This window comes from Lynx rufus, unplaced genomic scaffold (assembly GCF_022079265.1).
Source record: "Lynx rufus isolate CCGP_SWC_20201006 ecotype Redwood Valley unplaced genomic scaffold, mLynRuf1.p SCAF_5, whole genome shotgun sequence".
NCBI lineage: Eukaryota > Metazoa > Chordata > Mammalia > Carnivora > Felidae > Lynx > Lynx rufus.
In genome coordinates, this window is record NW_025814867.1 from 87,708,722 (window position 1) to 87,726,777 (window position 18,056).

Consider the following 18,056-nt stretch of genomic DNA (forward strand, 5'->3'; position numbering starts at 1 on the left):
AGAATATGAAAGAAGATGATGGGAAGATAAAAAATCTGTATGTGAATGAAGGTAGTGTTCAGGCAGAGAAAGGGAATAGCAAGATGGGCATAAGAAGGTTGAACAACCTGAATGATTTGATTATTATCCTATTGTATACCTAGCGTCCCTCTCCACCTACCTGCTCATCCCGTGTGCCTATAAATGTAGTGAAATGCTGAAATCAGATATGGATTTTGCAAGTAAAACATGTTAGAATTTAAGTTTTTCAGTCCATTCTTATCTTTTGGTATATGTTGACATATTTTACAAGTTCACACTTAAGTGTACATTAACTTTACTTTTGTGAGGACAGGTGCTAATTAGCCACACCATAGGAAAACAAAGGTATATGTCTTGAAAGTATAAGATAGTGAGTTAGATATTATGGTATAAAATGACATTTGATATTTAGCAAAGATTTTTCTGACCTAGTCATTTTTTTTTTTTTAGAAAAGTATAAGTTAGTAAATATAATAATACTGATTTTTCTGGAATATAATAAAAAATTCAATGTCTATTTTAACAGGCCAATAGCAGGATATGCTAACCTGTGTCCAAATATGATCTCTACCCAGCCTCAGGAGTTTATTGGGATGCTGTCTACAGTAAAACATGAGATTATTCATGCCCTGGTAAATTTTGCTGTTAATTACTGTTCTTTCCTTCATGCGTTAATTTTCTGTTTATTATGTTGTTATTTTGATATATATGTTAAATTTTGGATTCTTAGATTTATGTCAGTAAAACCTAGATGACTAGGTCTCTGGTAATAGGATTTTTGAGAAAATGATCACTGTTCTTAAGAAAAAAACTTAGTGGGGCGCCTGGGTGGCTCAGTCGGTTAAGCGTCCGACTTCAGCCCAGGTCATGATTTCACGGTCCATGAATTGGAGCCCCGCATCGGGCTCTGTGCTGTCAGTTCCGAGCCTGGAGCTTGCTTCGGATTCTGTGTCTCCCTCGCTCTCTGCCCCTCCCCCACTCACGCTCTGTCTATCAAAAAATGAATAAACGTTAGGGGCGCCTGGGTGGCGCAGTCGGTTAAGCGTCCGACTTCAGCCAGGTCACGATCTCACGGTCCGTGAGTTCGAGCCCCGCGTCAGGCTCTGGGCTGATGGCTCAGAGCCTGGAGCCTGTTTCCGATTCTGTGTCTCCCTCTCTCTGCCCCTCCCCCGTTCATGCTCTGTCTCTCTCTGTCCCAAAAATAAATAAACGTGGAAAAAAAAAAATTAAAAAAAAAATGAATAAACGTTAAAAAAAAAATTTAAAAAAAACTTAGTAATTTACAAAAATTCACTTTCCTGTAAAGTGATAACTGATATGCTAATTCTAGATCTTATTGCAGAGGTCTGATTTCAGAAGTCCTCTCGGTCTGCTTAGGCTTTCTAAAATTTACATACACTGATTCAGAACCCCTCCTTCCTTTTCCCCAATTTGTCCAAAATAGTGAACTTTTATAATATATCTGGGAAATTAAAAAGTTATCTAAAACCCTAGGAAATGGTTTCTTGATGCCATTTATGTATTCAGAAAATAGATGGCAGTAAAATGCAGTGATTGAGAGACAATAGATCACACAGATTTAGGGGTGTGAGTCTTCTTAGCTCTACCACTAAAAATATTTGGGATCTTATGCAAATTATTTAGCTTTATAAGCCTCAGTTTCATCTGTTAAAATGAAGAGAACAGTAGTAGTACATAGTACAGTGGAGTTTTTTCTTGGAGATTAAGACAAAACAGAAATCCTATAGCACCATGCTGTATATAGTAAGGTATAATAAAATTAGTGGCAGTTATCTATTAGTCTTTTTATTTATTTATTTATTTTTGAGAGAGAGAAAGAGAGTGTGTGTGTGCAGGGAAGAAGTGGAGAGAGAGAGAGAGAGAGAGAGAAAGAGAGAGAGAGAGAGAGAATCCCAAGCAGGCTCCACTCTGTCTGTGTGGAGCCTGACATGGGGCCTGAACTCACAAACCATAAGATAATGACCTGAGCCAAAATCAAGAGACAGATGCTTAATTGACTGAGCCACCCAAGCACCCTTTATTAGTCTTAGTGAGCTATCATGTATGACTTTAATATGCAAGCCTCAGTCTTTAAATCAGTAAATACATTACATAACTCACTGAAACACCTATGTAACCAGACATTTATATCCTTCAAGTAAGAAGATTCTAAAACGAATTCTCTGTTTTTCTTTTATTTTTAAAAAAAGTAAGCTGAACCTGCTAATTGAGGTGAAACAAGACTCATTCTTCCTAAGAGCTAAAAACTATAGATACTTGATATTGAGAGAACCAGAGAGAAACAGCAGATTTTAAATGTGGTATATAAATGAACATGAATGCCGAGATCCCAGGCATGAGATAAATTAGGTTATGAACAGGCAATTCAGAAAAGAAAAAAAAAACAGTTGGCTGAGTCATGTATAAGAAGGTATTCAGACTTTAGCAGTCAGAGGGTCTCAAAGCTAGATACCATTGACTATAAAAGAATGCATGAAAGTTATGTACATTGGGACACCTGAGTGGCTCAGTCAGTTAAGTATCTGACTCTTGATTTCAGCTCTAGTCATGATCTCGCATTTCGGTTTGTAGGATCGAGCCCTGGATTGGGCTCTGCACTGACAGTGGGATTCTCTCTCTCTCACTCTTTCTCTCTGCCCCTCCATCTCTCTCCCTCTCCGCCACCTCAAATAAACATTTAAAAAAAAGAAAGTTATACACAGTGACTTCAAGGTGTAGTGGTTACCTCTGGGAAAAGAAGGAGGAGAAAGGATTAGGTAATGGAGCTTCAGTAATATTTACTCTGCAGTGTTTTATTTCTTAAAAGTTTGCCAAAAATATGGTAAACTAACATCTTAAATAGCCTTAAAGAGGATACATAAGTTTCTGTTATGGATATTTTTTTTACTTTTTATATATTTGAATTATTTTAAAAACTGTAAAAACCTAAGAAATTTTAAATATTAACTTAAGTCTCAAAGCCTATCCTGGAAGATGGTAAGAATTAAATATTTAACACAGATTCCCCATAAAGTTTTATATGTTCGTAACTATCAATTACACTTACCTGTGGTGCTTTGAATACCGAATAAACCTTCTGAAATGTGAGTGCTTAGAAAAATGTTCAAGCTGATACAGTGGGAAAAAAATGTATATTTAGAATATTATAAAGGATGAGGCAAATTACACTATTTTAAGCTTTGTATAACTTCAGCGAATTGTATATTGAAAGCTATTTTGATTTTCTTAGCTGACTCAATTAAGTGTCCTTTGCATCTTCAGAGATTAAAAAAGAAGAAGAAATTCAGGAATAAAAGAATAACCTGGATTCCATTAATCATTTTGGCAAGCTTTGAATGACACAGAGGCCACAGTTGTGTAAGCAAAGAAATTTGCCAAAGAAATTGATTAATTAAGTGATCGTTTCTGATTGTTAGCTATTTGGATATGAGCTATAGCATATTCTCAATGTATGAAACATACATAAAGAAGTAGTCACAGAAGTGTTTTGTTTTAGGTATTAGATTAGGAAAGAGCAAGAAAAGAAATCTCACTAATGAAATAGATATCAAATGGCAATAATTTTTTTTTTTTTTTGCCTATTTTCTCATCTATTTTGGGAGGTGAAGGATAGAGAACAGGAATTTTAATACCTTTATGTGAAGTATCCATTATCTCATTAAAATTAAAATTAAAGACTTAAAAATAGTATTTAATTCAGTAATTTAGAATGATTGATAGCAATACCTTCTTCTTGAATGTGGTAATGCTTTATAAGTTAAATTGTTTTACTTATTTGTATATATTGTAAAGAATAAAATAATTGAGGGAAATTTCCAGTCTTTCCATGTATACATAAAATGTATTCATTTTTATTAATGAAATGTTATCCACATATAATTTAGATAATTCCAAGGCATAACGGTGCTTTAGCATCATTTATTAACAAAATTATAAACTCCTTTTTAAGTTTCTTGAACATTGAAGGAATGTTAAATTAGTGGTTCTGAAAAAAATAGTATTTAAATTGTGACTATAAACGTAACAAAGTCATATTGTAAAAAAATTAGGGGAATATGAGTTATTTTACACATTACCCTACCATCAGAAGAACCACAGTTAACATTTTGATATATGTTTCCATTATTTTTTTCCTAAGTGTACATATACACATGCACACACACTTCCAGTCTTTTTAAGTACAGATATGTATTAAGTGTGTGTACTTTTGGATCAAAGACTGAATTTTTTGAGTGCTCTTAGGGAGCACACTTGATTGTCCACCTCCTACTCTAAACTGTATTGTCAGTTGTTCTCAATGGTAATATACCCTGGGTGCAATTATAGAGTTTATGTAATGAGTTCATGTGAAGAGGATCGACTGTGGTAAATATATTCTTAAACAAATTTCTTATTTATGCCAGTACCAAAGAATGTTGTCACTATTACTTTGAATTTCTTAACTTACAATTCCTTCAAGTAATTGAAATTTAAAATTCATTAGATGGAATACTTAATTTTTTTCCAATTCCAATATATGACATATTTCAGTAGAAGTATTGGCTGGGTGCTTTTACAAGGTTATATGAGTGTTCTCTTTTGATAGCACCATGTTATGATGTATATAATCAGACTTGATATTTTTCACTCTGAGACATTTTGAATTTTTTTTATAGGGTTTCTCTGCTGGCCTATTTGCATTCTACCATGATAAAGATGGAAATCCTCTAACTTCAAGATTTGCAGATGGTCTCCCACCTTTTAATTATAGGTATTTGTTATTTTTTGTTCTTGTTCTTCTCTTTTAGGAGGGTGCTAAGATTAGAATCTGAGACTCATGGCATGATAGTTGCCATAAATAATAGCGGCTTCATGGCTAGCCTAAAAAAACTATAGCTATTAAAACAGGATAAAAGAGGCCATTTAGCTTTACCCTTTCATTTTAGAGATGAAGCAGTTAAGATGCAGAAAACTTAAGTGACTTGCCCAAAGAGCCAGGAATCTTCTTGCCAGCAGAGCTCTTTTCCACCACATTGTAACTTGTGTTGCTGTACAGTATAGTCAGGCCATGGGAGAATATGAGTTGGTTATATTTTGGTTTGTTTATTAATGTTTATTTTTGAGATAGAGTATGAGTGGAGAAGGGCAGAGAGAGAGAGGGAGGGAGACACAGAATCTGAAGCAGCCTCCAGGTTCTAAGCTGTCAGCACAGAGCCGGAAGTGGGGCTCACACTCATGAACCGTGAGATGATGACCTGAGCCAAAGTCGGAAGCTTAACTGACTGAGCCATCCAGGTGCCTCTATATTTTTTTTGTTTTTTGTTTTTTGGTTTTTTTTAATTTTTTTTTTCAACGTTTATTTTGGGGACAGAGAGAGACAGAGCATGAACGGGGGAGGGGCAGAGAGAGAGGGAGACACAGAATCGAAAACAGGCTCCAGGCTCTGAGCCATCAGCCCAGAGCCTGACGCGGGGCTCGAACTCACGGACCTCGAGATCGTGACCTGGCTGAAGTCGGACGCTTAACCGACTGCGCCACCCAGGTGCCCCTATTTTGTTTTTTTTTAATAATTATCACCTATCATGGCAATATTTACATGTAAACTGAAACTGTATTTAGTACAACATATTAGCAGTGATCTAGAGGGTTAGGGCCGAAAATGAATAATACTAAGAAACACTAAAAAAAATGTGTCAAGAATTTTTTATAGTGTATCAGTCACAGATCTGTAACCATTTGCATTCATTTATATAAAATACAAATCTCTAAGAGCATATGTCCATAAAAAGATAAGCACAAGAATGTTCATGGCAGTTTTGTTGTAGCATGGATAAATAAATTATGATATATTCATATAATTGAAAACTACGAGGCACTAAAAAAGAATATACTATTGTTACATGCAACAACATATATGAATATCACAGATCTAATGTTGAACAAAAGAAGTCAGTCCATTTGTGTAGTTTTTAAAAAAGAGCAATGATAAAGGATGAGTGGTTTTACTAGAAGGGCCAAGCTGTTAAATGACCTACAAGTTGAGAAGTTGAGTATAGATTGGAAAGAAGCACAAGAAAACCTTCTGGGGGTGCTTATACTGTTCCATATGTTTATCAGATTAGTGGTATATGGATGTGGAATTAAAAATTAATTAATCCTGGAGTGCCTGGGTGGCTCAGTCGGTTAAGTAGCTGACTCTTGGTTTTGGCTTAGGACATGATTTTGAGGTTTGGGAGATCAAGCTCCACTTGATCTGTGCTGACAGTGTGGAACCTGGTTGGGATTCTCCCTCTCTCTCTGCTCCACCCTCACCTCAAAAAAAAAACATTAATTCTTATACTTCAAATTTGTTTACTTTGTATATATTTTACTTTAATTACAGAGATCTCTATTAAAATAGCTAGAATTAAATATTGAAGCAGATAATACTTTATTCATCATATTTTTTTAGAGTACATGTGAAGAAACAAATTCTAATTGGACATAGATATTTTCCTTCTTTAAATAGTTTATGTTCATTTGGTGGTGTAGGAGGAGTCTGGTCTTTCCTAAGAATTTTGGTCTTTATGAGAAACATAAATGATGAGATAGGCATCACCTACATAGTGATGTAGTTAAGGAAGAAAGAGATACCCACACATAAAAACTTTTGTTAAGGGACGCCTGGGTAGCTCAGTGGGTTAAGCGTCCAACTCTTGATTTCGGCTGAGGTCATGATCTCACAGTTGTGAGATTGAGCCCCATGTTGGGCTCTGTGCTGAGTGTGGGACCTGCTTGGGATTCTCTCTCTCCCTCTCTCTTCCTTCCCCACTCATGGTCCTGCTCTCTCCCCCTCCCTCCCTCTCCCTCTCTCTTCCCCTCCTCCCCCTCAGTAAATAAATAAATATTTAAAAAGAACTATTGTTAAGCTCATAATTTGCAGTACTTTCTTGTATTCAGGATATTCCTCAAAAGCAGGAAATCTTACAGTATGAATGGAGATAATAGAATGATAGGAAATTCAGTTGATAGACACATGAAGAGTTGGATTTGTCCCTAACCTATTTATTTGGAGAAACTATTTGTCTTGAAATGTAGATGATGAAGAGAATATTTGGAGTTATTAATAAGGTAAAAGCTGTTTTCTTGCTGGCTTTGATCACTATGGATGTTTAAACATTACTTTGCTATGGAGAAAGATCAAAAGAATTAAAAATAGCATCTCAAGGCATAGATAGATGAACAGATATATGGCAACATACACACACACACACACACACACACACACACACACAAATAAAACAAAATGTTAATTGTAGAATCGAAGTGAAGATTATTAGATCTGCAGCTGTGCTCTTTGCAGTTTTGTCAACATTTTGTATGTTTAAAATTTCCATAAAATAATAGTGGGAAAATATAGCCTCTTTCTATTCTGTTTTATTGGTGAAAATGAGAGATTCATAGGGTTGATGATTGAGGTAATCTAGGGGGAAAAAAAGCCAGAAAAAAATGATATGGATTATGGGGAAAAATCAAAATTAATGTCCATTATAAATGATGTCATTATATCCCACCAATGATATATAAATGCTTACCAGTAGTGGATATTATAGATTTTTTTTTTTTTAAGGCCAATCTGAGAGTAAAAGATGGTATCTTATACTTCTAGGACTACTACTGAGGTTTCAGCCATTTGAATTTCCTCTGTACTTGTATACAGCCTATTTATGTCTTTTGTCCAGTCCTGGGTTATTTTTCCTTTTCTAGTGATTTTGTAAGAGTACTTTATAATTGGGGGATAGTAATCCTTTTTCATGTTTGTTGCAAATATTTGTCCCACTTAGTTATCTTATTTCGTTATAATATTTTTTTCATAGAAAAATTTAAAATTTTATATCATTAAATTCATCTATTTTTTTCTTCTGTTGCTTGAGAAATTCCTGCCCTCCAATGATTATAAAAATATTCTCCTGTCTTCTAGTAAATTATTTCAATTTTTTACATTCATAGCTTTTATTCATTTGGAATTTATTTTTGCTTCATGTATTTTGGGGTTCTTTTGTGAGGTATATATATGTTTATAACTATTATATCTTCTGGGTGGATTGACCTTTTCATCATTATAGAACTTCCCTCTTTATTTCTACTAACAACTTTTGTTTTAAGGTCTATTTTGTCTGATACTGGTGTAGTCGTTCCAGGTCTCATTTGAGTACTGTTTGCATGGTATTATCTGTTTAATTCTTTTACATTCAACCTATTTGTGTCCTTGAGTCTGAACTGTGTTTCTTGTAGATAGAGTTGGATTATGGGGGCTGTTTTTACTGTGTTCTTCCAGTCACCCCCATTCTACCACCTCTATAGTGGCTGCCAGGTTTGCTGGTTTTTACTGTGATTGCGGGCTGTTGGTTTTCAGGGCTGGCAAGGCATGGGAAAATGCCGCAAAGCTTGCAGTTCTTACTGAGATTTATCTATTTTTTAAACAATTTTTTTTGTTTATTTTGAGAGAAAGTGTGTATGCAAAAGCAGGGGAGGGGCAGAGAGAGAGAGGGAGAGAGAGAATCCCAAGCAGGCTCCACACTAGCAGTGAGGGGCTCGATCTCATGATCATGACTTGAGCTGAAATCTAGAGTCGGACGCTTGACTGACTGAGCCTCCCAGGCACTCCTATCCTTTTTTTGTTTTAATACTTCCTGGATTGCTGAAAGCGTTTGTTAATTTCCAAAGTTCTGAAAAGTTGATTAGGCGTTTTGCCACTTTTCTCACTGCTTTCAAGAACAGAGAATTTTCAGACGTCTGCCATCTTTGCTGACATCTTCTCGGAATTTATTTCTGTATATGGGATGAAATAGGGATTTAACTTTTTTTTCTAGATGGATAACCAGTGTTACATCACAGTTAATAAATAAATTGTACTTTCCCACTAAATTAAAATGCCATTTTTTTAAATGCCATTTTTTGATGTTATTAAGTTTCTTTATGTGCTTGGATATGTCTCTGGACTTGCTTTTGTTTTATCCAAAATTTGTGTTAAAAGGGAGTAATTCATCATCATCTGAGCAAAGTATTAGCTTTGTGAACTTGAGAAGTTACTTCCTCTCTCTACCGTTCCATCTCTATCTGCACAATATTGATGATAATCTCATCAGGTTGTTGAAAAGATTAGAAAATGTTGTCATGTATGTTGCAGTATTTGGTATATAGTAAACTCAAATATCTTAATTGCATATTGATGTTCATAAATACTTTCACTATTTAAAGCTGTGATGAATTTGCAAAATGACTGTCTTTTATTCTTTAATTGCAGTCTTGGATTATATCAATGGAGTGATAAAGTAGTTCGAAAGGTGGAGAGATTATGGAATGTTCGAGATAATAAGATAGTTCCTCACACTGTGTATCTTCTAGTAACACCTCGTGTTGTCGTATGTATTACCCAACTTCTTCATGTTTCACGAACCATCTACTCTTTTCATTTCTTATGGTCTTTTCTCTACTAATCATTATTGCTGAAGAACTTAAAAGTAAATTTCAGAGCCTATAATAAGGAAACTAATATAAAGGCAGTACAGTAAAGCTACAAGCCAAGAGAAATCTGAAGAAATGGAAATTTGTCAATAACTCTCATGGCTCCATTCTACTTACTGCTTTAAGCCAATGTCCCTCTACTATGATACCTCTTAGGATGACTGGTACTATTTGTATAATTGCTGATCATTTCAATACTAGTCCATATTAGTCAAGGTTGTCCAAAGAAATAGAGCCAACAAAATGTGTTGCCCAAGAAATAGGGCTAGAAATGAGAGAGAGAGAAGAAAATTTATTTGAAAGAAATGGCTCGTGCAATTGGAGGTTTGGAGATTCCAAACTCTGATGGAGTAGGCTAGCAGGCTGGACACTCAGGGAAGAGTTGCATTTTGAGTCCAAGGGCAATAAGCTGGCAGAATTCCTTCTTGCTCAGGAAAAGTCAGTCTTTGTTCTATTAAGGCCTTCAACTGATTGGATGAGGCCTGTCTGTATTATGGAGGGTAATCTGCTTTACTTCAAGTCTACTAATTTAATTATTAATCTCACCCCAAAACACCCTTACTGAAACATTCAGAATAATGTTTGATCAAATATCTGGGCACTGTGGCCTAGCCAAGCCAATGGTTAATAAAATTAACCACTAACTAATTTACCATTTAATTATTATTAAATTAACCACTTAATTAATAAAATTAACCATTCCACCCTCTTATTTTTTAAATAAACTCTACCCCCAGCATAGGGCTCAAATTCACAATCCTAGGATCAAAAGTTGCATGCTGTACTGACTGAGCCAGCCAGGTGCCCTGCCTTGTGGATTTTTGCCCTGTTCTTGGGATATTTCCTATCATTGAAAATTTCTTAAAAAAAAATTTTTTTTTTTGAGCGTTTATTCATTTTTGAGAGACAGAGTGTGAGTGGGGCAGGGGCAGAGAGAGAGGGAGACACTCCAAAGCAGGTTCCAGGCTCTCAGCTGTCAGCCACAGAGCCTGATGTGGGGCTCGAACTCACGAATGGAGAGGTGATGACCTGAGCCAAAGTCGGACACCCAACCGACTGAGCCACTCAGGGCACCCCTCCTGTCACTGGAAGTTTCTAACTAAAGGACAGGAAAAACCAAATGAGCAAAATTGTATTTTAATGAAGAACTTACTTTTCTTCCAAGACTATATCTATAATAAGAGCAGTTGATCCCTTCATTGAAAACATTGTTGACATAATAGTTATAAATGGCAATCGTGTTAGTCTGTAGTTTTTTTGAAATATATGTGACAAAATCTTCAAATAGAGGAAAAAATGTTAAGAGAATTTACTGGCAGAGGAATGTAATAGTATCAAAATATATTTAATTACATTAAAAACCATATTTTTAAAAGATGTTTTCACTTCTCACCAAAGTAATTCTTTAATGGCTACTTTACCATATCTATGTTATAGACTCTGCCGTTATTATATTGTACTTTTGTAGGGTTTATTTATTTATTTTTTTCTGATTCTTAGGATGAAGCACGAAAACATTTTAACTGTCCAATTCTGGAGGGAATGGAACTCGAAAATCAAGGTGGCATGGGCACTGAGCTCAACCATTGGGAAAAGCGGTTATTAGAGGTCAGTTTATTTTAAAATTTTACTAGGCATTTTTTCTTTAATGAAAGAAATTCTTTTTTTCTTTTTTTTTTAATTTTTTTTTCAACATTTATTTATTTTTGGGACAGAGAGAGACAGAGCATGAACGGGGTAGGGGCACAGAGAGAGGGAGACACAGAATCGGAAACAGGCTCCAGGCTCTGAGCCATCAGCCCAGAGCCTGACGCGGGGCTCGAACTCACGGACTGCGAGATCGTGACCTGGCTGAAGTCGGACGCTTAACCGACTGCGCCACCCAGGCGCCCCAAGAAATTCTTTTTTAATAAAAGTAATTTTTTTATGTTTATGTTTTATTTTTGAGAAAGAGAGCGTGCACATGCAACCTGGGGTGGTGCAGAGAGAGAGGGAGAGAGAGAATTCCAAGCAGGCTCTGCACTGTCAGCGCAGAGCCCATCTTGGGGCCAGATATCACAAACTGTGAGATCATGAACTGAGCCAAAATCAGGTGTCGGTCCCTTAACTGACTGAGCCCCCCAGTTGCCCCTTTTTTCTCTTAACAAGCAGTTTCTCATTAATAAGTTCCAATCAGTAGTGAGCTAGAATGAATGTTAACTGACTGCCTTGGGTTGTTTTTGTTTGGTTTGGTTAACTCCTTGCCTCTTTTTAAAACACCAGTGTTTGATAGGCAGCCACTAAAATAAATCCTCCCCCTCTTTTCAACTTCCCTTTCTTTTCCATTAGGTGAACTCTATGTAAACCTAAAAACATTTGGTAACTTAAAGTTTCTTTTCCCCTTCAGCTCTCCAGACCCGCTTTTTAGATGTAATCACTATTTTTTTTTTAATGTTTATTTATTTTTGAGATCGTACAGGCGAGAGAGGGGCAGAGAGAGGGAGATAGAGGATCCAAAGCAGGCTCTGCACTGACAGCAGCGAGCCCGATGTAGGGCTTGAACTCATGAACCACAAGATCATGACCTGAGCTGAAGTCTAATGCTCAACCAATTGAGCCACCCAGGTGCCCCTAGATGTAATCACTATTTAAGTTTTTTGTATATGCTTCAAGGAATGTTATGTATATGTAGAGATGCACACACTAACACACAGGTTTTTCATTAAATGAATTCATATGTTAATGAACAATTTTCCACTTCATAATATATCTTAGACGTTTTTCCAAGCAGTACAGGTGCTCCTGATGTAATGCAGTGTATGCTTTCCTAAAAAGCCTCTTCAAAATTGAACACTAAAAATAAGACTCATGGGAAAAACAAATACCATGCCACTAACAAAAGCAGTAAGTCACAATAAAGTGCTAGCTCAATTTTAAACATATTTCCAGTAAATAAACTCCTTTATTTACTCTAATATTTCTTTACCTTAAACAACAACAAAAAGCAATGGTAGTTGGAACAGAGACTAAATTGAGTAATGGGGACAAGAGCAAAATGTACAAAATTAGAAACATGCAATAAGCACTTCTAAGAGCCTCTGGCCATATTGAACCAAGTAGAAGAACATGGAGTAAATGGGTATCATGCACAGCATTCCTCTGTTGCTATCTTCAGCTGTCTTAGTGTACTTTATATTTAGCTGCTGTTGCTCCATTGCACAAAATATTAAAATCCAGGGATAAGTCATTATAAACCAACATGATTCGTTATATGAATGTAACAACAGTCCTGTGTTAATGAACAACTGTGTTTTAAATTTTTTATTTTATTTATGTCTTAAGATTTTATTTTTAAGTAATCTCTGCATCCAATGTGGGGCTTGAACTTATAATGCCCAGATCAAGAGTCACACATTCTACCATGAGCCAGCCAGCCACTTTAAAATTTATTAGTTTAAAAATGTTGTGATGAGCACTTTATTTATATCTGTGATATCTTTCAGGAGTGGCATTTCAGTGGGTATTCTTAGGTTCAACTAAACATGCCTTCAAACTCACAAGACCTAACAAGCGTCATTGAAAAAACATTTACTTGGAAAGATACAAGACACAGCATGCCAGCATGGTAGAAGTCAGGCATTTTTTTCGTGCTCCACACAACAGTCTAGGGGCTGTCATTCATGCCTCTCTTCCTCTGCACTCCAGCTCAAATATAGGAGCAGAAGGCCATACAAGGGGGGGTGCAAGAACCAGCCTGGCTTAGAAGTACTATGTCTCAAATAAAGACTAATATATTTATTTTTAACAGTTCTATAAACATAACTTCTAGATCTCTGTAAGTGACATCCCCATAAGAATCTGTGCACATGGGGATGTTCCAAGCTATGGCTTACCAACAGGTATTCATGTTCATTTACCAAGTCCATCATTTACTGTGATGTCCTGAGGCATCACACCACTGTTGCCTGGTGACACAGTTGACATTCCACCTTTTTTAGGTTTCCAGGAGAGCAGAACTAGGAAGTTAACTCAAGGTCAGATGTATTTACATAGAAATAGAAAAGATAGGGGTGCCTGGGTGACTCAGTTTGTTAAGCGTCCAACCTTGGCTCAGGTCATGATCGTGTGGTTCGTGAGTTTGAGCCCCATGTCGGGCTCTGTGCTGACAGCTCAGAGGCTGGAGCCCGTTTCAGATTCTGTGTCTCCCTCCTTGTCTGCCCCTCGCCTGCTCGTGCTCTGTCTCTCTCTGTCCCAAAAATAAACATTAAAAAATTTTTTTAAAAAGAGAAAGATAAATCCCTGGAAATGGAATTTCTAGCTGAGAGAGAGAGAGAGAGAGAGAGAGAGAGAGAGAGAGAGAGAGAGAGTATTTTTAAGCTTATATACAAGTTAGCAAAATTACAAAGGAGCGAAATTAATGCTTCTGCTGACCATTCTTATCCAGGTGACCACAAAATAATAGTGATGGAAACTTATGGAAGACACATTACACTTGTTTCTCCCATGGGACTTTTAGTTCTTTTATTTTCCTTAAGCAATTTTCCCAAGTGATTCTCTTAAGAAAACTGTAGATTGACCAGACATGAAAATTTATTTATTTTTGCAGTAGAAACGTGAGAGTATTAATTTCATTAATGGTTGCCTTTCTCTGAAATCAACTTTGTATCCTTGAACTATTTTTTTAGTGATATTAAAGTACTTGAGGTGACCATCCAGTATTCAACATAAGGATTCAACATAAGGATTCAACATAAGATCTGATTATTCAACATAAGAATAATCAGAGCTGCTGTAGGAATTACATGATATGAATTAAAACACTGGGTAGACAGTAGACTTTGATGGCATTTTAGGTCCCTCGTGCAACTTCTTTGATCCTATGATTCTGTGATACTTGTTTTATATATTGATGTGTATTTCTGTGATCATAAGGTTGAAGGTTATAAAAGCGTTTTTTTGTTTTTTTTTTTTAAATTAAATTCAGGTCAATATTCACCCCCTCTAATATTCTGTGGGCATCTGTCTCAACCACTCACTTTACTTTGTCTAGATATTATAATATTTTTACAGCATTTCTGCTTATGTATAGTTATTTTCATATTCATCAGAGTTCTAAATGCTGCTTGTCTGCCATTTCTGGGAAATTGTACATAATATAGTCATTTAAGGCAGAAAGCAGATTTTGCTTTAAGCTTCAGTCTTGTCATGATAGATAGATAGATAGGTAGATAGATACATAAATCAATTAAGGAAGGCTTATTTATTTCACTACTTGAAGTGAATAAGTAAGCCTCTCACACTTGAGACATTTTACATATACGTCAAAGTAATCATGGAAATTATTGGGAGTTTCAAGACATCTGGCCTTCTAATTTAAAATCTTTTGATTTTCAGAATGAGGCAATGACTGGTTCTCACACCCAGAACCGAGTCTTCTCTCGAATCACTCTGGCATTAATGGAGGACACTGGGTAAGACAGCTGTAAGAATGTTATATGACGTTAATATTAGCTTAAGAAAATACATTTTACATTGAAGTAAAATAAAATAGTCTTTGAATTTTATTTAGCTCTCATTACCTATAGCAATTCCATTCATTCATTCAATAAATGGGGCCCTGAGGTATAGTAACGAATAGAACAGAATTCCAGGCATTATGAGATTTATTTCTAATACGTAGAGGCCATGCTAATATAAAGGAAAGACTAATCTGAACAAGTTTTTAAAATTATAAATGAAATTGATAATGTATAGATTCCTAGTTTTTAAACTTTATTTTGAGAGAGAGCACACAAGTACATGTGCGAGAGTTGGGAAGGGGCAAAGAGAGAGGGTGAGAAAGAATCTCAGGCAGGTTTGGTGTTGTCACAGCAGAGCCCGACGTGGGGCTCAATCCGACAAACCATGAGATCATGACCTGAGCTGAAATCAAGAGTCAGACACCTAATCAACTGAGCCATCCAGGCACCCCGAGAATCCTGGTTTTTTATTTAAAGCAGTAGAACTTTCTAGGGCACCTGAGTAGCTCAGTCAGTTGAGCGTCCAACCCTTGATTTCAGCTCAGGTCATGATCCCAGGGTGGTGGGATCGAGTCCTTCTCAGGGAGTTCCTCGTTGGGCTCCCTGCTGAGTGTGGAGCTTGCTTGGGATCCTTTCTCTCTGCCCCTCCCCTGTTCATGGACACAACTCACACAGGCACATGCCCAAAAACACACTCTCCCTCCCTCCCTCTCTCTCTCTCTCTCAAAATAGATAAATAAACTTAAAAAAAAAAAGCAGTAGAACTTTCTGGTAAAGCCGTAGAATACTGTATTTTATTTTATTTTTATTATTTTTTGTTTATTCGAGAGAGAGAGAGAGAGACAGAGCATGAGTAGGAGAGGGGCAGAGAGAGAGGGAGACAGAGTCTGAAGCAGGCTCCAGACCCTGAGCTGTCAGCACAGAGCCTGATGTGGGGCTCTAACTCACAAACTGAGAGATCATAACCTGAGCCAAAGTTGGATCCTTAACCAACTGAGCCACCCAGGTGCTCCTATTTTAAAATTTTAATTAGAGAGCACATGTGTGCATGTGTGCACACAAGCAGGGGAGGGGCAGAGGGGGAGAGAGAAAATATTTTTTTTTAAGTTTATTTATTTTGAGATAGCACATGCACAAGGGTACAGGAGGGGCAGAGAGAGAGAGAGAGAGAGAGAGAAAGAATCACAAGCAGGCTTCATGCTGTCAGTGCAGAGCCCCACTGTGGCTCAAACTGTTGAACTGTATGAGATCATGACTTGAGCTGAAATCAACAGTCAGACACTCAACCCACTCAGCCACCCAGGTGCCTTGGAATACTGTTTTTAAATGACTCCAGTTGGAGTCTTTGTCTCTGTGGGTTCCTGAGTCCTTTTGGCAAGATTCATTAGTTGGTTTTTTGTTTTTTGTTTTTTATGTTTTATTTTTATTTATTGTGAGAAAGAGCAAAATGAGGGAGGGGCAGAGAGACAGAAAGAGAATCCCAAGCAGGCTACATGCTAATAGCACAGAGCCCGACATGGGGCTCAATTCCTGCATGACCCATGAGATTATGACCTGAGCCGAAATCAAGAGTTGAACACTTAACCAACTGAGCCACCCAGGCGCCCCAAGTCTCATTGCTTTTTGATAGCTTCCTACCTTACTTCCTTTTTTCTGTATAGCAGGATGTGCCAGCCTAATAAGCATACACCCTGTCCTAGATTTGGGCATCAGCTAATCTTCCAAGGAGCACTAGTTCCATTCAATGGGGAATAGCTTTTAGAAACCACAACCTAGGCACTGTGTTCATTGCTGCTAGGTTATTGGTGCTTCTCTTAGCTTTTAGTGGGCCAAGTTGGGAAATTCATATTTTTGAAAAAAAAGAAAAGAAAAGACTGGATTTCTTTTAGTACCATTATAACTCTTTCCCATTAATCCTTGAGCAAGCAATGGCCAGCAAAAGTGGTCCTGTTGCTCTGTTTAACAATGTATTTATAGCCCTTTTATAAAACATGCTAATTTCATTAAGATACTCATAGGTTGCAGTGAGGGGAAGATGGCGGAGTAGGAGGACGTTGGGCTCACCGCGTCCTGCGGATCACTTAGATTCCACCCACACCTGCCTAAATAACCCAGAAAACCACCAGAAGACTAGCAGAACGGATTCTCCGGAGCCAAGATTAGACGAGAGGCCCACGGAAGAGGGTAGGAAGGGCAGAGAGGTGGTGCACGCTACACAGACTGGCAGGAGGGAGCCGGGGCGGAGGGGCAGCCCGCCGGCAAAGCAGAGCTCCCAAGTCTGGCTGACAAAAGTGGAGGGGCCGGAGGGAGTGTGTTCTGACAGCAAGCGGGACTTAACATCTGGAAGATTATAAGTTAACAGCTCTGCTTGGAAAGCCGGAAGGCTGGAGGACAACGGGAGGGAGAGTTGTTGAGCCCTGGATAACAGAGCGCAGCGTGGCGGGGAACAAAGGTGCTCACCAGCGCCATCTCCCTCACCCATCCCCCATCCAAAATCCCAAAGGGAACCAGTTCCTGTCAGGGAACTTGCTTGCAGCAGGCAAAAACCCAATGTTGTGCTTCTGAGGATCCATCCCTCCGGTGGCAGGTCTGACTCCCTCCTGGTGCCGCAGGGCCCCTCCCGAAGCGGATCACCGAAGGAAAAGTGAGCTGAGCCTGCCCCTCCCACCCCTGTGTACCTTGCCGATCCACCCCAGCTAATACGCCAGATCCCCAGCACCACAAGCCTGGCAGTGTGCAAGTAGCCCAGAGGGGCCAGGCCACCCCACAGTGAATCCCACCCCTAGGAGAAGGGAACAGAGGTACACACCAGTCTGACTGTGGCCCCAGCGGTGGGCTGGCGGCCCCGCCCACCAACGCAAGTTATTCAAGACAGCACAGAGGAAGTGCCCCGCAGTTCCGCACCACTCCAGGGACTATCCAAAATGATGAAACAGAACAATGCCCCTCAAAAAAACCTCCAGGAAATAACGACAGCTAACGAACGGATCAAAAATGATTTAAACAATATAACAGAAAGTGAATTTAGAA

General features: G+C 37.8%; 1 protein-coding gene across 7 annotated transcripts in view; it reads left to right on the forward strand.

Moving 5' to 3' along the window:
- Positions 1–18,056, forward strand: part of LMLN (leishmanolysin like peptidase) — a 93,654-nt gene that overhangs the window by 26,569 nt on the left and 49,029 nt on the right. For all 7 annotated transcript variants that reach the window (XR_006965625.1, XR_006965626.1, XR_006965627.1 and 4 more), the window contains exons 7-11: positions 548–653; positions 4,698–4,792; positions 9,308–9,425; positions 11,029–11,136; positions 14,902–14,978. Coding sequence is in view for 4 of the 7 variants with exons in the window: in XM_047098945.1 (XP_046954901.1) it covers positions 548–653; positions 4,698–4,792; positions 9,308–9,425; positions 11,029–11,136; positions 14,902–14,978 (504 nt within the window). In the remaining 3 variants the exon portion in view is untranslated. The remainder of the gene's footprint in view (positions 1–547; positions 654–4,697; positions 4,793–9,307; positions 9,426–11,028; positions 11,137–14,901; positions 14,979–18,056) is intronic.